The sequence below is a fragment of the Aethalodelphis obliquidens genome, unplaced genomic scaffold (genome assembly GCF_003676395.1).
Source record: "Aethalodelphis obliquidens isolate GAN/ISIS:26980383/991018 unplaced genomic scaffold, ASM367639v1 scaffold3, whole genome shotgun sequence".
Classification (NCBI taxonomy): domain Eukaryota; kingdom Metazoa; phylum Chordata; class Mammalia; order Artiodactyla; family Delphinidae; genus Aethalodelphis; species Aethalodelphis obliquidens.
The window spans coordinates 10114126-10135937 of NW_020837947.1; the positions used below are offsets into that span (position 1 = coordinate 10114126).

Below are 21812 nucleotides of genomic sequence, written 5' to 3' on the forward strand. Positions count from 1 at the left end.
GATTAATTATACAAAAGTGCCCACTTTTTCTTCTCTTGAAGGTTAAGGTTACCAAAGTAAAACTCAAATGTCATTTTATAATAAAAGAAAATAGTTTTAAGAATAAAACCACCCTGCCAATACAGATACCACATTCATATAATCCTTTAGTATCAGTAGCATATGGAGAACATAGGCTCTCCTGATGTCAATTCAATACCTTGGAAAAGATCCTGTAAGCAATTAAAAGAAAATTCTGCAACTAGGGGAAGAATGTACTGAAAAATTCTTACATAAATTCTATTAGGAAAATACTTACTGAATAAAACATAATAAATACAGTGAAAAGATTCTAGTCTGTTGAGGGTGAGAGGGAGAGGCAAGACAATTATAAAAGTAACTGCAATAGGGCTTCCCTGGTGGCGCAGTGGTTGAGAGTCCGCCTGCCGATGCAGGGGACACGGGTTCGTGCCCCGGTCCGGGAAGATCCCACATGCCGCGGAGCGGCTGGGCCCGTGAGCCGTGGCCGCTGAGCCTGCGCGTCCAGAGCCTGTGCTCCGCAACGGGAGAGCCCACAACAGTGAGAGGCCCGCGTACCGCAAAAAAAACAAAAAAAAAACAAAAAGTAACTGCAATAAAAGGATGACTAGTAAATGCCATAAGAGATGAAAAAGTTAAAAAAAGACTCAACAAAAAATGTATTAAATCATAGTTTGGGGGTCAGAGTGTAAATTGAGATATACTCAATGTTTATAAAATAAAGGAGTTGATAAGCTATAGCATTTGTTTAGACCTTCCACTGTATATTTTACTTAATGATGGCTTCACTTCGTATCAATATTAGAGGTAGAAAAAAACTATAGAATGTGCTCAAATTTTAAGTGATAATATTCCAAGGAGATACAGTCAGGTCTTCAAGCTAATTTTTATGTCACATGCTATATGTTAAAATTTGTTAGTAATGGTAACACCAATGATATGTAAGCTAATGAACCTCAACAGGGAGAAGGCTATATGATTAAGAGGTATAGAAAGCAGTAGACATTATTAAGGAAGATTTGTTCGGAGCTTAGGTCTGAGTGCATTAAGTGAAAAGCAAATATTACTGGTCACGGCACCAAGACAACAAGACGACAAATATTAAGTTATCAGTCATTGGCTTCATGTGGATGAGCTGAAGAACTCGGTCAGATGGAAAACACAACTGCATTAGCTACTGAAGATCACCAAGAACTTAATGAAATGCAAATACAGACAAATACCAATTTAAACAATGGTGAGAGGACAAGTTGCTGAGAGAAGCAAATTCTAGATCTAGCGTAAGAAAATGCCTTGATTTCTTGTAATGGAAAGTTAACTGTATAACAAAAACACACTACAGAAAATACCCCACATGCAGAAAAACATTACAAACTCTATCAATCTAACTCAACTTAAGCAAAAATTTAAGAAACAACTACTTAAGAAGCTTCCTTCTTATAGTCACATACTTAACGGATAGAGATTTGATTATACATTAGAATCATTTTTACCACATATTTTTAAACATACAGATAAGACCCACAATTTCCTTGGTTCAAAATTACAAAACGAGAGATTACAAATATGATGGATGGCCTTTAACCTTAAGTAAAAAGACAAAAGTTGCATCACTAACACTTGAAAAGGAAAAAACACAGCAGAAATCTACAAAAGACCTAATAAATTCAGACGTGATAACAAATACAGTTTCATGGTACTTACAGAATCAATTTATCCAAGTTAGAGTAAAAATACATATTAGAGCCATATAGAATACCAACAAATCTCTCCCCAAAACTGTAATTACCTTTGTTTTATATAACATATTGATGCAGTGTCTATATCAATAAAAATATATTTCTAAACTCTATATAGAAAAACTTTCTACACAAACAAAACCTGTTGAAAGAAAAGTGCTACACCAAAATTCATTTACATAAAGCCAATTTTCATCTTAACAGATTGGGGGCAGGAGGTTTAGTTAGGTACAACCAACCAATCTACAATTTGTCCTTTATTCAGTAACTGATGCTTCTATGTACTCAGCATAAAACCTGGAAACTTTCCTCTCTAAAAAAAGATTATTGAAATGTTATTGAGTATATGGGTGCGGTATGCGCCAAACGTCATGTACAACATTCTTTACAAATGCCGGTTCTCAAATGTTTAGAAGTAACATAATAAATCTTACTTAAACATGTTTGAAATTCAAATTAAAATCAAAATTAAAATCAGCATGCTATTTATCTGTAAGTTACAGAAAGAAACCACTAATTAGGGCGTTTCTTTTTTTAATAGCTTCATAAGAAAATTTATATTATGAGCAACCTTAAATCCCCTAGGGAAGGAAGTAAGATAAACATTAAAGAATAAAGTTAGCCATTGTATGTATACAAATAGAACCATCCAAAAGACTTAAACTGTTGAAGAATATATTGGTTCACCTCCTAAAATACTCTGAGCTCCTTTTCCAGTAATCAACTTTGCACCATCCCAAAGCAGAACTCTTCAGTTTTCTGGGACTACCACACTTCATTCTCCCCCAATTATGCTGTACAGTTAGCTGAAAGTCAACCATTGATTCCAAAGCAGAGCAATGAAAAGAAGCATAGCCTAGTAGGTGACACAGAAGTTCAAATGGATATGAAGAAAGCAGTACGCTGCAAACTATTCTTATAGCTCTGTAGAAAACCGGTATCAATCTTTAACAAATTCTCCAACCTGTAAAACAGTACACATCACCAGCCAATGACAAACCTAAAAAGTGGGGCTTATCTAAAACACTAAAAATCCTGTGGTAAAAAAGTAGAATTCACTGTCAACCACTGCTCACCTTCCCACGAGTCAATTTAAATTTCCTAAAACCACAAGCCAATTTCCAAATGTTCAGCAAATGTTGCATTTATCAACAGCATTCACGTGCATTTGCGGATGCAGGTGCGCGCGCACGCACACGCACACACACGCACACGCACACGCACACACACCCCCCCATGCTCACCAAGCTCTGAATTATCTGCTGAATAAAAAAGCTTACAGCTTAGAACACAAGAGTCCATTACCTTTTTCATTCCTTCAAAAACCATATAACTAGATAATAAATATTCCAATGTGACTAAAAAATGACCACAGTAAATTTTACCCACTTCCCACCATAGAAATAAAAGCTGTAAAAATTAGGGTTTCAAACACATGTGCATCAGATTCAAAGATATTACACATCCTGTAGCCATCACTACCTTCTACTCTACGGCTACATATAACTTAAAAATGGGTATGGTATGTGCCAAATGTCATGTATAACAGTCTTTACAAATGCTGGCTCTCAAATGTTTAGAAGTAATATAATAAATCTTACTTAATGTAAACATGTTTAAGATTCAAATTAAAATCACGGTTAGTCTGAGTTCCTGTCTTAAATATGACTTCTTAATAGAGACTAAGCAATAACAATGTCTTCACATCAAAATATTTTAACAAGAAAATATATATAAAAATTTGTTTGCACAAATATATTCTTTGAATTTTTAAGGAATATCTCATTTAAATGAGGTTGCCCATGGGGGGATAAAAAAAAGAAAATTAAGCCCAGGTGAACTATTTAAGGGCATTAACATGTAACCTATAATTTAGCTACTACTCTAGTCAATATATACCCAATAATTTGCTAATGGAAATACTTATAAGCTGTATTTTCCAATTTTAAACTAAAATACTTTCTTTTGGGTGAAAAAAGATTGGGTGACTTCTCGTTACATGAAGTCCCAGAAGAAATTCAAACTACCACTGGATGCCTTATCTCATTCTTTGCCAAATCGGAATTTCCTTTACATATAACTCCTATATAGATACCTCTGTTCTGAATCACTACCAGAAAGCAACAGGCTATGCAAAGCACAACTGTACAAAAGAAACACCTTTCTGCCACAAAACCTGTCAGCCAAATATAAGCTTCCAATTGGACTTAGAGATACCTACAACAATGGACTCGGAGACACCTACAAATGACTACACAGCTCCTTTGAGAAGGAAACTGTAAAATAAAAATTAATATATCACAAATATACCTGAAATCCATAAGCTTCTCCCTCAAGTCTCAACATAAAGTAGAATAAACAAAAACCAATGCTCTTTTTAGAAATCTGTAACTCACTGAATTTCCAAATCAGTACATTAATAGTCTTACTGGTAAACTTGATGGTCTTTCTTGCTGTATTAAATTCAAGTCTTCATGGTTGGGTTTTCCAGGAGCCAGAGGAGGTTGAGACCTAGTTCCATAGCCTTCCTGAGACATATCCTAAACAAACACAAATATAAAGAAATATCTCAGTGAGTTACAAGCTTCTTTGATAATCAAGATGAAGCAAAGGCTTATCACAAAGTATCAATTCATCTTACATTTAAGCAGACATCTATGTTAGAATTATCATTTCTGTAACACTTTCTCAAAAGCAAAAATAAAATACAAAAAGGCAGTGGATCATCAAGAGCAAAAATACATATAATTAGCAATTAAATTTATTAGGCAACCATACAACCTAAAGACCATATTTGAGTTCTGCAGGAAGGTGACAGTCAGTAATAGAAGGGAAAGAAAGCCAGCTATAACCAAACTCTCTTAAACCATAGCAAACCAAAAGCTCATGTTATTGTTTAATTCTGATTTTGGTTGAACCATCTTTAATATTACCTTGAAAATGTAAAATAATTAATGAAAACTTTATTATCAACTGACTTTTAATACGCCCTCTCAGCAACCCACAAAACAACACAGTTATTAAGCTGACAGTATCCTGGGGTTTCTACAAAACCAATAAACACTCACGTATAGAATTTCATGTTCACGTGGCACAGTTACCAAAGAACCACAATAAAGAATAAAACAGCAGTGGGGACAAAACACACTAAAAAAACCTACTGAAGTAGAGAAACTTATCAGTAACATGGCCTTTCTGGCATCCTGCTGAACACTTTTCCAGGAGGAATTCTGCATGGTTTCAGTATTATGCTGAAATATAAACCAAATACCACGCCAAACTTACTGTATGTCAGATCTCTAGCTGTTTAACTATGCATGCTCAGTTACTAAACATTCTACCCCCATTTACACCCGAAGTCAAACAGCAGGACAGAGTGTAAAATGCTTATTATAGCATGTCTTAATTGGCACTGAAAGTTGAAGAACCAGTTTCTGATTGGGAAGAAAAAAAAAGAATGGAAAATATCACTTAAAAATAAAATTCTCTCCTTCTTCCCTGTCAGTTTAAGTATGTGTTAGAATTAAAGAAACACAATATACAAGTTCTACTTCCCCTGTTAAATTCTCAAAATATTACTTTAAAAATTAATGAGTTGAAACCCTATAAAAAGCTCCTGCTGCCCCACCCCTCTCTCATACAGTATACACTTAAAATGACACAGCTTCTTAAGCCAAGAAACTTTGGACCAATAGCTGGTACTGAAAGTACACAAGCTGTACCAACTAGACTTCACTAGCCAAGTGTCGGTGCAACCTGCCTTTAAACAGGCTCTGAAGCAAAGAGCACGCCAGCAATCCAGCATTTCCCAAGCAACTCTTCTTCCTTTTACATAAACCCCCCAAACAACCAAGCAAGATATCTAGCCTCTAACAGCAGCGCAGAATGCCCAGTCAGTACTATACGATAGTAGGAGAATTACACTCAATTGTCCAGGTTTTTACCTGATAACATTTAGGTGAGGTCTCTGAGCACAGACAGCCCAAGGATATTTAAAAGGGTAGCTCCTCAGTCTGGCTGCTGGCAGAGGTTAACAATTAGACTGGTGGGGGGCGGGGGGAACTCTCTCTCTCTCTCTCTCTCTCTCTCTCTCTCTCTCTCTCACACACACACACACACACACACACTACTTGCTCTGGATCCCAGACTTTCACTTGTCACACGGACTTCCAGCTGCATGTCCTGCAGGTTCCTTTAGATTAACAGCGAGGACTTCAAAATCAAGCCAGGAACAAGGCCTCCATTCAGGGACCTTCACCCTGTTACAAAAAAACCCCCACGAAGGAGCAGAACGGCCACGCAATGGGCAAACAAACTAGCAGATCCCCACCTGTGCCTCAAACACACACATGTGCACACAAGGTTTACCGGCAGTGCTTAGACACTTGTTTTAGTAAACTGTTAAGAAACAGGAACAGGCTCACATGCCCTATGCTTATAAGCCTTTTACATTTCCTTTTGTTTTCTCTTTGTGGCTAAATGAACTGATTTTTAAAACGAGCTGAAAAAGACCGTTACAACTACAGTAAATACACATTTTAATGTGGATACTGTCCCCTCTAAAATAAGCAACACTGAACTAACAGACTATGAAAGCCATCATGAAATTTTACTATGACTTTACATTTCATTTTTTAAGGCTTAAAATTTTTAAATAATTAGATCCCACCAAAATCTCAAACACTATTCTTAACCACAAGAGGCTTTCCGTTATTAAATACAGCTGGAAATAAAACCAAAACAAAATTTAGTGAGAATCACTGAAAATGGAACTTGTTCTGCTTCAATTTATGTTTGAACATAAGGATTAATTTAACCGAGAGAACATCCAGAAAAGGTACCAGGTTTTAACCTAAAACAACCATCATCTACGTAACTTACACTGGGACTATAAAGGCTACATTTGGCAGCTGTAATAAAGATATAAAAGTTATATAGCATAACAAACCTGAGGTTTTTCCCCTTCAGAGCTATACTTATTTTCTGGTAGATACTTATTTTCATCTCAGGAAAAGTAAGTAGGAATAAGTAATTTAACAGACAAGAAGAGGCCAATGTCTATTAGAAAACAAGAAATACGTTCAGCACCATATTTTATAAACAACAACTAAGCACAGCCTTCATGTTTAACACATCACTGCAGTCTCTGATATTCAAAGGTTTAAACCAGTGCGCACTAGTCTGCACACTAGTTCACACACGCAGATTGTCACTGTGACAAATACACAGCTGTGACTATTTAAGAGAGCATCACACTGTAATAATGCTACAACGCAAAGGAGCCACACAAGGGAAGTGTGGTTTATCCTTTCAGAGTCCTTTATCAGTATTATTTTTCTTCATCTCACTCACAAGCTTTTCACCACTGACTGATTCTGGTTTTAACCATCTTTATGTTATAGATCAAAGGGAAAACAGAGACTGACTCACAAAACAAAAAAAGTGTGAAAAGAGCTTGAGATAGGGGCATGTACACATTTGTTTCAGAAGTTTTCACTTAGATGTTACTTTTAACAAATGTCTAGGGACTTCCCTGGTGGCACAGTGGTTAAGAATCCGTCTGCCAATGCAGGGCACACCGGTTTGATCCCTGGTCCGGGAAGATCGCACATGCCGCGGAGCAACTAAGCCCGCGCGCCACAACTACTGAGTCCGTGAGCCACATGTACTGAGCCTGCACTCTAGAGCCTGCGAGTCACAACTACTGAGCCCATGAGCCACAACTACTGAGCCCGTGTGCCACAACTACTGAAGCCCGCGTGCCTAGAGCCCGTGCTCTGCAACAAGAGAAGCCACCGCAATGAGAAGCCCGCACACCACGACAAAGAGTAGCCCCCGCTCGCGGCAACTAGAGAAAGCCCGCACGCAGCAACGAAGACCCAACGCAGCCAAAAATAAATATAAATAAATAAATTTATTTTAAAATATGTCTAAACATTTATTGAATACCTTGTATGGACCAGTCCCTTCACTGGGTGCTTAACATCTTACGGTGTGAAGGATGACCAGGAAGGAAACACTAGTTATACTGTGCTATTGTGAGGAAGGATAAGATCAAAACTATGTCCTGGCTCTAGTGTAGAGGCCAAGAGCAGGAGTACTTCTGTTTTCTTTTATAATGAAATGAATTAAGTACTAACGGCAACATGGGACTATGAAGAAAATGTAGAATAAAATGTCAAGGACAGGGCTTCCCTGGTGGCACAGTGGTTAAGACTCTGCCTGCCAATGCAGGGGACACGGGTTCGAGCCCTGGTCCAGGAAGATCCCACATGTGGCAGAACAACTAAGCCCGTGTGCCACAACTACTGAGCCTGCGCTCTAGAGCCCGTGCTCCGCAACAAGAGAAGCCACTGCAATGAGAAGCCCGCGCACCACAACAAAGAGTAGCCCCCGCTCGCCTCAACTAGAGAAAGCCCACGCGCAGCAACAAAGACCCAACACAGCCAAAATAAATAAATAAATAAATAAGTAACGTCAAGGACACTTATAAAATATTTGAGGGGCTTCCCTGGTGGCGCAGTGGTTTGAGAGTCCGCCTGCCGATGCAGGGGACACAGGTTCGTGCCCTCGTCCGGGAAGATCCCACATGCCGCGGAGCGGCTGGGCCCGTGAGCCATGGCCGCTGAGCCTGCGCGCCCGGAGCCTGTGCTCCACAACGGGAGAGGCCACAGCAGTGAGAGGCCCGCGTACCGCAAAAAAAAAAAAAATTGAAAAGGAAAAATATTCCCATGGTATGAGTTCAAAGGATACAAAGAGATAAACAATGAAAAGAAAGACTGTCTCCTACTTCCCAGGATCCCTTCCACAAAGCTTACTGCTAATAGGTTATTTATCTTTCCACAATCATTCAATGCACAACCAAGTATAAATGTGAATTTAAATCTTTTCCTTTAAAAACAACTGGAGCGTATTTGCTGTACACAGTCTATTCTGTGGTCCCTTAACAATACATTATATATCTCCTTCTATATCTGCGCCTAAACATCTACATTATTCTCTTTTTTTTGCTATGCAGTATTGTATTAGTCACTTCTGTGACTTATTTAACCAGTCCCCCACTGATGGACATTCAGGTTGTTCCCAGTCTCTCCCTACTTCATACAGCACTATAATACACATCCTTGTGCATACATCTTCAGCTGAAATACTTCTGTAGCGTTACTCTCCACAAGGGGAACTTCTGCCAAAGGGTTGGTACATTTAAAATTTTGATGGAGGCTGGCAAAGTGCTCACAGCAAAAGGAGTATCAATTAACACTCACAGTCTATCACCTGGCTAAAGATGTTTACCTCAGCATCAGGGTATGCCCAACCACAGTACAAAAGGCAGCAGACTCAGACCAGGGGAGAGGTGGGAGGACTGGTAGATAGTAACAGAAGAAAACCATTTAGACAAACCAACAGCTGTGGTACTAAGAGGCTCGGGAGGCTAAGTCAAGAAGCTAGCAAACACTGGCTGTCCTTAGAGTCCTGCAGAGAGGGCTTCAGATCTGAAGCAAAGGCAACAGGGAGCCACTGGGGCCTCTAGATCTAGAATGAGATGATTCTCACGTTAGTTAAGAAAGGTGTTTCCAATAATCACATGAAGTACAGATGTACCAGAAAGAGAATGATGGTGGTACTTATTACTACTGCAGTAATCTAAAGTGGGGTGACGAGGATCTGAGTAGCCTCAGAGCATCTCACAATATCTAGGTCAGAATAATTTCTCGCTCCTTTTCTCTTCCTGCTTTGGAAGCTCCTATCATCAATCCCAAATACTAATGGGAAACAGATAGGGTCCTGGCACGTAAGACACTGTAGTGGAGAGGAGACTGCAATCAACTCCACAGAGAAAATGCCTGCTGGCCACACAGGGCTGCCAGTCACACGAACTCATCACTCTGCCCATGAAACTTCCCGAGCTACTGACCTATTTTAGTTTGTAGATACCTAAATTTAAAATATCCTTTCCAAAAAGAAAACAATATAAACCTATAAAGTATCCACTTCGAGAATGGACCAAATCACCCCCCTGCCTCCTCAGGAACGCCCTAACGGAAAGAGTACGATCTAGGACAGCTGACACTGCAGGCAGGGCTCCGTGACAGGTGCTGTGCACACTCCACCTTTATAATAACCCCAGGAGATGGTCCCTATTATCTATCACCTTGTTTTTTACCACGAGGAAACAAAATCTTACGCAATGTGCATAGCTAGTGTCTGAGCACATTGCTAGCATCTCTACGTGATGGACAAATCTTCATTTCCACCCTAACTGTACTCTACAGACAACTGTAAGCTTTGAGCACTATCATAAGGATTTGATGTAATTTTAACTTTTTAAGGTATTATCCTAGCTTCCACCTATTCTCCTCAATTCCCTTCTCAAAAATTATGAATCTTAAGTATTTTGTATGTGGGATACTTCCAAAACATTCAATTATAATATTATGAATTAAAAAGTATTCAAACTCCCACAAATCTGAATACAAGGCCCCTCTACCTACTACTCGTTATCATCAAATAGTCGTTTAAGGTCCACAGGCTGATGGAAAACAAGATAAAGAGACCCATCTTGCCTCCTCAGATTATGTTCGCTTAAGGATCCTCTGCTGGTTCCTCTCTTTCCCTCCAAGGACTCCACGCAGACTCCTGGATGGTGATGATTCCCGAATCTCTCTACTTCAAGTCCCATATATCTTAACTGCATTATGAAGGAGTCCCTTGTACTCAAGGAGTCCCTTGTATGTCAAGAAATGACTCTCTTAACTGTCCTCCTCCAATCTGATCCCCTTCCTTCAAGGGCCACCTGGTCAAGGGCATCCCCATCCACATGGACTTCTCAGAGTCCTTCCACACCCCTTACCTCTCTCATCATCCATATAGACCTGACACATGACCAGACCTAAAATCACTGTCAAGTCCACGCCCTTCATCTTCCCTGCAGCTGTCAGCTCCTTTACACTACAGCCTCTTGCCCGCCACGCCACCAGAGCAGACTTGCTAAAACACAAACGGCCACGGTGCGCTACTGCCTGGTAAGGCCTCCCCCGTGGCGCCTACAGAATGAAGCCCACAGTCCTTGCTCCGGCACAGAAAAGCTCATCAAACAACCTCCAGCTGCCACCCCAGCTTCATCTTGGCCTTCCCCCGGGCCCACTGCAAGTCCTCAGCTTCACGCACTTGACTGCTCACAGGCTTCCACAGGGCCACCTGCCTGCACGTGCAACTCTCTCAGTCCAGGTGGGTGCCCTTCCTTCTGTGTCTGCAAAGCATCGCTGCCTTCAAGATCCTGCTAGAAATTAACTCCTCCATTCCCCCAAACAACTACCTCACAGCTTCAGATGTATTCTTAAAATACAGCATTATAAATTCTTAAACTATTTGTTTGTGTATCTCCTGAACTGGACTCTTACTTCCTCTTGGGTTCCCAGCGCTGAGCACCGACAGGTACTCAAAAGCCTGGTGAATTACTGACTGAATGCCTTCCAAGAGCTTACACTTAGAATTAGACACAGCCATACAAAATAAATGTATGAGGACAAACATAAAACTGAACAAAACTTGGGCTCATGTCCAAGAATATTTATCATGTTAACAGCTACACTGCCTGGTAGCAATATGCTACAAAACACATTTTGCTGTTTGTTACTGGCAGTCTTACGGCAAAAAGATGACTATAAAAGAATGTAGTAAAAAAAAAACAAGCAAAAACAACTGGAAATTAAGAGGCAGGGAAAAGACTACCGTGATCATCAGTGGTGTCATCAAAAACGAGAAAAATCAAGACATGCTTTACTCCTAATGGTCAGAACAGCAACGAGATATTCTTGCAGGAAAAAAAAAATCTGATAATGAGTTTGATAAAGCCTGTATATCTAACTACCAATTTATAGGAAATTAAAAAGGGCTGAGGAATACATTAAGCCATAGCAAATCAATCAGCAAATCTCAAACTGTGGGAACCTCTACTAGAAAAATGACCTAGTTTCTTCAACAAGTTAAGTTGTAACAGCAAAAAGGAAAGGAGAGAGGAAGAGAGGGAGAGATGAAGAGATGAAGAAAGAGGAAAACTATAGAGATGAAAAGGTATCAACCAATTATGAGAGTGGATTTTATTTGGACCTTGACTCAAACTACCCCACAATGTAAATTAAACAGAAACATTTAATCCATTTATGAAACTACTGGAAATTTGAACACTGGATAATTGGTATGAAAAATATTCTTTAAATGTGATAACTGTAGTATGTTTGTGTTTCTTTTTTTAAGCCCTTTATTTTTTAGAGCTATATACTGAAATATTGACAGATTAAATGATACAATAGCTGGGATTTACTTCAAAATAATATTGAGGGCGGGGATTGGGGGGGTGAAGGAAGAGCAAATGTACATACAACAACACTGGCCATATAATCGTTGAAGGCTGAGCGATGGGTGTGTGGGGCTCGTTATATTTTTGTCTACTTCTGTTCATTGTTTGAAAATGTCCATTTAAAGTAAAATGGAGTTAATGGTATGAAAGACGAATTCAGGAATCCAGAACTGGGACTGAGGCTGTGGTACTGACTCCGGCTTACACCTGCAAGACCACAAAACTTCTGAATTGGTCCCTTGCCTGCAATCCTCAATCTCCCAAGAAAGCCCACTATGCGTTGACCATTTACTCTTTCACAGTTTCTTAACCTCTCCCCATTTTATCTTTAACATGTTTGCTGTACTATTTAATCCTAACACTTAACTGTCTTAAAAAAAAAAAAAAATCGGACTTCCCTGGTGGCGCAGTGGTTAAGAATCGGCCTGCCAATGCAGGGGACACGGGCTCGAGCCCTGGTCTGGGAAGATCCCACATGCTGCACAGCAACTAAGCTGTTGCTCCACAACTACCGAGCCTGCGCCCTGGAGCCCGCGAGCCACAACTACTGAGCCCGTGCACCACAACTCCTGAAGCCCGCGTGCCTAGAGCCCATGCTCTGCAACAAGAGAAGCCACCGCAATGAGAAGCCCATGCACCGCAACGAAGAGTAGCCCCCGCTCGCCGCAACTAGAGAAAGCCCGCGTGCAGCAATGAAGACCCAACGCGGCCAAAAATAAATAAAATTTTAAAAAATTAATAAATAAATCAAAATAAATCCTTAAAAGCATTAAAAAAAATCCCTCCATAATCTTAACCAAATTAACCTTCCCAGTTTCATTTTCCCCTAGATCCCCAGGTAAAACCTCCTTATATTGACTCTGACCCTTTCTGGACCTCATCTCCTGATCAAGATGCCCTCCTTGCCTAAATCTGACACTCTTACACTGACTTTGGCTCAGCCTCTTAAAGGCCCAGTGTCCAATTTCACTGACTCCAAAATGCCTTTTCCAGCCACAGATCTCGCCAGAGACCACAAACACTTGAGTCAAACCAACCCAAGCTCAAATTCCAACTTCTGGACTATTCACTAGCTGTGCAACCCTGAACAAATTTTCCTGAGTTGTTTCCTGCTCTGGAAACTATATCAGATTGAGCGGCGCTGAGAAGGCTCAGGGTACAGTGCCTCCTTCCCTCCCAGTGCCTCTGCAGCTTAGGCACATGGTACTTCAAGAACAGGGGCTGAATGGGGTTTCTTATATATCACGACCGCTATCTTTTAGGATAATGGTAAGTCACTTTAATTCTAAGTCCATATCAATACTTTCCCCTGCATCTTCCCTCACCCTTGCTCCAAAATTTTTTTACATCAGGTTAAAAAAATCACAGGACCAAAGCTCATACGGTTTTTTTTACTGCTACTGATTCCACAGGCAGACGCGAAGCTTATATTAAAGCCTTATTATCTGTAATACACTAGATATACTGATGAGTCCAAAGGCTAGATTCAGAATATTGTTAATTTTCTATTAACTGAAAGGAATAATTATTTCCATTAAAAAAGAACCATTCTAGAAAAAGAACAGGCTTATCCAAACTACTTTGTTATTTTCTTTCTGATGAGTCTCATTAATATTGATAATAGATCCCTCGCTACCACTGTAGCCTGCCATCAACAAGAATGTCACTATGACACGGGACTTACCAGTATACCTGAGGCTGCAGCTGCCCCTACGCCTGCAGTAAAGAGAAACCATGAGAGGACTGGAGATTAGAGAGAGGAGCCAGCAAGAGCAGCTGCCTCTCTTACGTTAATCAAGTTAGGACCCTGGAGGCCACTACTCTGGCATTCAAGACTTAAGAAAATCCTTTATTTTATTTTGGTTTTTGCAAGAACTTCTTCCTAAACTAACAAGGGGTCCAGAGTGAGAAGGGAAGCTACGTGGTTACCTAAATTTCACTTCTCCTAAAATACTAAAGAGAAATATGAAGATACTCAAGAGCTAAGGACTAAAGTAATTAAGATTTTTAATAGATTAATTAATTTTATTAAACTCACAAAGCAAATGAGCCACAGTAAATGTTCAGCTGTACTTTTTATAGGGAAAAATAGTGTATGTAATTAATAATAATAATAATAATACACAGAGCAAAAAGAAAACCCAGCTCTGTAACTTATCACTTAAAGAATTTCCTCATCCATAAAAACAAGATAACAGGAACTTATCTCCAAAAGTTCTATTAATGATTAAAGGAGGGACTAAGCAATGAGCACTGTGCTTGACACATTTAAATGTTCAATAAATGTCAGCTATTGTTATTTACATTATCTAAAACCACATTTAAGAATAAGAATCAAAATTTTCACTGAACCACTGGAACTTCATCCTGTGACCACGATGCTGCTGACAGCAGCAGCTAACAATTATGTAACGTTTACTCTTCACCAGGCACTCCTGAGAGTACTTTACTCACTGAATAAACGCTTATGGTCTCGACATCAACTCCACGAAATAAGTACTATTTTCAGATGAAGAAACTGAGGCACAGAGGTTGAGAAACTCGCCCAAAGTCCAAACTACAGAGTCAGAAACTCTGGGTGTACAGTTCAACAATGTGTGTTTTAACAGGCCTTCCAGGAGATTCTAGTGCTCACTAAAATTGGAAAAACCCTGGGTGAACAATTGCAAAGGCCCGTAACAGTGGCCTTAATACCTGAATTTCAGCCCATCTCTGAAACAAAATGCATCTCTACTGTAAACAACAATAAAGAAGACAGTAAACCCTAGGAACTATATTCAACCTCCTGTGGTAAGCCATAATGGAAAAGAATATGAAAAATAATGTATATATTTGTATAACTGAGTCACTTTGCTGTACAGCAGTAATTAACACACTGTAATTCCACTATACTTCAAAAAAAATAAAATAAAATAAAATAAAACAGAGTTGGGATCAAAACCAAGCCCCACCACATTCAGGCATAACTTGCTGTAGGACCTCTGAGGGTCACTGTTAACATAATATAGGAGGTAACATCCATCTGCCATGCTGGAGTACAAGATTGGAAAGCTCTGGTTAGTATTTCTGCTCTCCATGGCTCTCAAACTTTGGAAGGCATCAGAATTGCCCGCTGGAGTTAAATGCAGATCCCCAGCTACTCCCCACCCCCTCAAACAGTTTTGGAGTATGAGAACTTACTTGAGCAGACACTCCAGGTGATTGTGATGCAGACAGTCCCTTTTTTTCTTTTTAGGAAACCACAGGTGTACACGTATCCAATGGCTCCGCCTTACCCTACTTCGAGCTCTATCTTTCCTTCACCTCCCAAGGCTAAATAATGCAAAGAGATATGCATCCACTCCTCTCCCCGAAGTCTAGCACTCTAAGGAAAATCAGTGAGTGGACTGGAGCTGGTTCTGCTATCCTTCCAGGAAAAAAGGTGGTCACTGCCCACACTAGCAATGCAGTTCTAAAAGTAACCCTATGTTTCAAACATCTGCAGATAATCATCTTCTGGAATACATATACATAGAGTTTGTTACCCTAAGAACTTTTAAAAATCAAAGAAATTGATGAAGGAAGAATTTTACTGTTATATATGTAAGTTATGTTTTACTTTATTTTCTATACTTCAACAAATTGAAATGAGCATTTAAAGACAAATGAAGACAGCTGAGAGTAGCAAAAAAACAATCCAGGAAAAATAAAAATTCCTCAATCTCCCTAGTGTCAGAATTTAAATATCAAACAAAGAGAATTGTATGAACAAATATAATGAGCCTCGATGATGCTTCTAACTGCATAACCTATTCTATCCTCAACTTCATCCCTCAGTCCCAATGGGGCGTCAGAGGAGAGAGAAAGTTGAAGGGGTATGAAGAGAACCACATCAGGTGTGAGTGCCAGTTCCTCGCGATATCCCCCTCTGCAGAGGAGGGGCTTCCTCCCCCACCTGCTCGCCGAGTCTGGGCAACTAGGATAAAGAGCTAGAGAACAAGTCCCGAGTGTACCCAAGTGTCCGGGCATCCAGTTCAATCCCATGGCTCCATCTCTATTGGAGACGGAGATGGAGATGGGGGAGAGGGGAAAGAAAAAAGTGAGGAAAAGAACTTTAAAAAGCTCACTCACTACTACAGCTACGTTAGAAACAGGGAATGGTGTGGAGCTTAAATGATTTTTAGACCAAATCCTGCTCTCGTGTTTGAGATTTTTCTTCAGCTTTTCATAAAACGTATCTTAAACAATGTAAGGTTTTCCTCTTCTATCACCACAGCAGACAGTCACAGCCAGCTGATTTGATCTTCTGCACATTTCTAAGGAAGCCCGATGCTCTGACGAGCAGCCTGCGGGACAGGTCGGAGCACAGCCTAACCCGGGGCCAGGCTGCACACACATCCCAGGCCCACCTGGGGCTTTCCTCTTCTCAGGAGGGAGCTTCCATCACCTTTCCAGAAGTAAATTAAGTACTGAAAATATGGTTATTGCTCTATAATTCCTCACTTCCTGGCTCTGTTTTCCTTTAATTCTGGTACTTGAAAGGAAGAAAATTATTTTAAAAATATTCTGAACATGAATATGAATAGCATTATCAAATTATAGTCCAATGCAGTTAGAGTCCCAGGTACAATCCGAAACATAAAAAGAATAACTATTGAAAGTTTTCCAGCAGAGAGCCAAAAATGCTTTATTACTGGAAACAATCTGTGCAAGATGTGAGAATTTTCTCTTCCTTTTCTCCACTTTTAATAAAATAAAAGCAAAGACCCAGGCAGGCATAGTTGCATAGGACCACCCTGATTTTTACAGCAATTAAAACCAAAACATTCATAGCAAATTTTAACATTATCAAAAAGTTTTTCTTCATTCTCCAGTAGTTTTTTCTATTTGCTTATTTAAGAAGCTTTCAGGAATAACAAGAACCAAAACAAAACACACACACGAATATACACACGGAACTGACCATTCTACATAAACTGAAACTTTCATGGCAGCAAGTTACATGTAGAGTATATTCAAAATTAGTGCTACATTTTTAATATACTGCTCTGTCTCCCACGGGACAAAAAAGTAGGAGAGAGGGGAAAAGTTGCCACTTTCTCATTCCTGTCCTCCTAACCTCTGACCCCTACCCTCCCCCCCAGCCAAGAGCCTTGCCAAGCAGGCCCTGAGCACCACGTGAGCTCCCAGGAACGTCTCCAACCTGAGTCTAGAAGCAGTTATGCGGTTGGTTACCCAAGCGAACAAGCAGAAATCAGTCTAGGAGTGGGTCTTGCTCTGACCTGAAAGCAACTCAAAAGTTTTCTCCTCAGATGCTCACAAGCTCTTTAAACATAAAAGGAAATCCCCAGCCCTGGTTCAAAGCCTAGGACAACTGCGAGCCTGGTCAGCAAGAAAGAAAGAGAGTCAAATGCAAAGGAAACCCCAGGCTTCACTAGCAATCTCCTTTAAAACAAATAATACCTTTGTCAACTGACATCCCAAAAGTTTTTATTATCAAGTTAATTAACAGACTCCTGTGTTAATATCTAAATGCTGGGCAATTAATGGCAGCAAACTATAAATGTCCTTGTCTTGGCTCTGACAACAAAATCTTATAAAGCAAACGATATGAGCGCTTCAGTAATGTAACACAGGCCTTCTATGCCGAATTTCCTCCAGAAGCTGCAGAATACAAGTGGCTTATAAATTAACATCCTGTTATATAAATAATAAGAAACAAAGATTAGAATAAATAATTAACAATAAAGGTCTGTGCCACAATGCATCACCGTCAATACACTTAATGTAACATCTGAACTCCTTCAGAGACTTCAGTGGCAAGTTATTAATTCTGAAGTATTTTACCCTCGTTTCCAATGCTATCACCTTCTTTTCAAAATGATGCCCGTTTTCCAAATACTTTGTTTACTGCATCTCCTTCTGAAAAATTCTGTCCACAAAGATGTCCAAATGAAGTGGTATTTTAGAAAATATAATTTAAACACTCGTTTCTACCGACGCACATGTAAGCAGACTTAGACTTCCAACTGGCTTAACTACTGAGCGATGATCCACTGTTACAAGTGAACCGCTGAGCTAGAACTATTTTCTGCTTTAAAAAAATTATTGAAAAATAACCTTTTACTTCATTCTTAATCACTGAGGAAAAGCAATGAAATTCACCAGTTCCAAGCATAATTAATATGTTCCTTCTAAATGACCTTGACTACTGAACCAAACTTAGAGTCTAGTTCGGTATCATTCAGGGTTGGGCATTACCTCTGTTCTCACTAACAAAGAGTTAGCTACCCCAAGATCATTTTTTCTCTCACCAGCAAACTCTTACTCATTCTTCAAGACCTCCTCTGGGACACTTTTACTAGTATCTAGTCATAGCTCGAAAACACACCTCTCCTACTGTACTGTCTGTCATCTGCCCATGTTGACCCTTCTATTCAGCTGGGAATTCCTTCACTTCAGATACAATGTCTTATTAATCACTGGATTCCCAGCATAGAGAACATTCCCAAGCACAAAGGGATTCAATAAACAGTTTATGTTTTGCTTTTCCTGTCTTCTGCAACTTTTCCAATAAGCCTGAGGTTAAAAAAATATATTAAAAAGATAAAAGTTGTACCTTGAGAAGTATACACATTCATAATACCCAATATTTCTCTCAAGAATCTGAGATAATTCTATCGGCTGGAAAAAAACTATACCTAAAAAGGCAAAGTTTGAAATACTCTCACTGCTTTAAACTAGAGTTTTGTTATTGCTGTTGCTGTTTTAAGATCCTGATATATCCTCTTTAAACTGAGACTTACTTGAATGGAGTTACCTCCTACAAATTTTCTCTAAGGAAAGAAAGATTTTTTTCTAGCTATGGAAACAACAGTGTAGTTTAAAGCCATGAAAACAGTGTTCTGCAAGGCTGCCAACTGTCACAGTCCTGGAAAGGAAGCTGAATCAGCACAAGACCAATGTCAAAGGAAAGGGTATTGACAGACAGTCTGGTTTCCATACCAGGCAACTCCCTTCAGGTTACTCGATTCTTGGAACACTGCCCTTGACACCTAGCAGCTGCTTCCGTTAGGAGCAGTGGGTAGAAGGTCTGGGAGAAACGTGTGCCACAAGAGAAACATGATCTCTTCTCCAGCATCTCACGAGAGTGGAACTGAAGTAGGACAGGAGTTGAGAGGCAAAAGGAAAAAGACGACGAGGCTATAGGTACAAGGAGGAGAGAGGAAGGTAACGAGAGTTTGCTCTCGTTACAGTGAACCAGGAAACAAACCTAACTATAATACTTTATGACCCAAGAATGACAAAATGGAAACTTTGAAACAAAAAATAAAACCATGAAAACTTATGGCATTAAGGGAGGTTTTTCTCTACTGTACCGAATTATTAAATCTCAGGTGAAGGAGTTTGAGCAAGTAAGCTAGGATACAAAAATGCTTCCAAGTGGAAGCAACCTCTTCAAATAGCTTTTTTTTTTAAACAAGAACTAAATTTTAAAAGAACTTTAAAATTAACACCTTTTAAAAGCAGGAAATGTCAGCATGCTGAGTAAATAAAATGTTTGGTGACTGGACAGTTCATGTCCCTGTTGTATTAGTTCATCTCTTGGACTACAATAGGAAGAATAAACCAGGCCTACTGTTACTTACTGATTTTTACTGTGTGTGTGTGTGTGTGTGTGTGTGTGTGTGTGTGTACACTTTATTTGCAAACTTAGGATATCTCCACACTTTGGGGTACCTTACTTTTTCTGTTAAACAATTCTGTGAGCATGTTATTTAAAATGTTCAATATTTTCATTGTATAGAATTGCTGTTATATGGTAATAAATCGCATGGATTCAAACCCTGTTCACAATTTTGAGCTGTTCATACAATATAACTCTATCACTCTCATTTGTACCAGTGGAGTTCATTGTTATTACACACATAGATGCAAGCCCCAGACTATTTCACAAGTCTTCTAATGTAGACACATCTGAGCAATATTTTATTATAAACTTTCTGTCCTTTCCATTACATTTATGGCATTATACTGATGTTTGAAACTTTGTATATAGGTAACTAATTATGTATGAACTTTATTTCAGAAAAAAATAAGGAAGCCTAAGTTATTCATATTGATAAGATTTCAAGGGGGCGGTTAGTTGTCACAAGGATAAGGAAATGCAATGAAATTTAAGGGTGTAAGGTAGGAATGCTAGATTGTCCTATGATGTATAAGAGATTGATCCAACAGATCATCATACCACATTCATTTCACAAGACCCAGCGTTCATTTAGATGTAAAAACAAACAAAAAGCTAACTATTTGTCTAAGCCTAGAACCCAACTCCATTCTGCATATAAGAACAAACTATTGTTAAAACAACTTTATTGATATACTGAATTTTCTAGGAATAAAACTACCATATATACTGAGGGAAGATTATATTTTGTTTTGGTCGGACTCTGACCAAGAGCTGCTCATCATCTTAAAAGATGACATCTCCACTGACAACCCTGCCTAAGACATCTGAGAGGCTGATACCACACTCCTGCATCAGCCTCATTGTGTAGCTGTCAGGCCCACACTGATCCCACATATACACGCAAGCTTTCATTTCACAAACCTTCAATGTAGTCATGCCCGAGCATTTATTTAGTTAAATACACAATATTTTATTATACACCAATTTCTTTTCACTTTTCCATGTACAGTTAGTGCATTATTGAGAACTGTTTAAAATTTTGTGTAGTAACGTAACAGTATCTATGAATTTTGTGTAGGTAACATATTATCTATGAATTTATTTCAAAAGAATAAAGGAGGCAGTAGAAAAGTTTCATTATAGGACTTCCCTGGTGGCGCAGTGGTTAAGAATCAGCCTGCCAATGCAGGAGACACAGGTTTGAGTCCTGGTCCGGGAAGAGCCCACATGCCGCAGAGCAACTAAGCCAATGCACCACAACTACTGAGCCTGTGTTATAGAGACCATGAGCCACAACTACTGAGCCCGCATGCCACAGCTACTGAAGCCTGCATGCCTAGAGCCCGTGCTCCACAACAAAGAGAAGCCACTGCAATGAGAAGCCCACACACTGCAACGAAGAGTAGCCCCCTCTCGCCGCGACGAGAGAAAGCCCGCACGCAGCAATGAAGACCCAGCACAGCCAAAAATATAAACAAATAAATTTATTTAAAAAGTTTCATTATGAAATAGGAATGTACTGTCTGTATGTTCTAAATTATTATATTACATGTTTATATAGTTTTAAACTGTATACAAGATATCAAATAAACAACTAGAAAACAGAAGACAGTACCAGTTCCAGGAGTATGGCAGATTGGATACTCTAAGTGCCTATAATTGAAATATCTAAAATACTTGATAACATGCTTTTTTTTTTTTTTTTTTTTGTGGTATGTGGGCCTCTCACTGTTGTGGCCTCTCCTGTTGCGGAGCACAGGCTCCGGACGCGCAGGCTCAGCGGCCATGGCTCACGGGCCCAGCCGCTCTGCGGCATGTGGGATCTTCCCAGACCGGGGCACGAACCTGTGTCCCCTGCATCGGCAGGCGGACTCTCAACCACTTGCGCCACCAGGGAAGCCCGATAACATGCCTTTTTAAATGGATCACAAACTTGGCATGAATGTGACTGAAACGAAGAACACAGAAAGTAAACCAAGAACATGGAAAGTAAGAGAGCAATAGAAACTGACTTCTGTTATGGGCT

At 39.6% G+C, this 21812-nt stretch overlaps 1 protein-coding gene across 8 annotated transcripts in view; it reads right to left on the reverse strand.

The window, feature by feature from the left end:
• ARID1B (AT-rich interaction domain 1B) overlaps positions 1 to 21812 on the reverse strand; it is a 412304-nt gene that overhangs the window by 254535 nt on the left and 135957 nt on the right. For all 8 annotated transcript variants that reach the window (XM_027082651.1, XM_027082627.1, XM_027082631.1 and 5 more), the window contains exon 4: positions 4187 to 4297. In XM_027082651.1, the coding sequence (XP_026938452.1) occupies positions 4187 to 4297 (111 nt within the window). The remainder of the gene's footprint in view (positions 1 to 4186; positions 4298 to 21812) is intronic.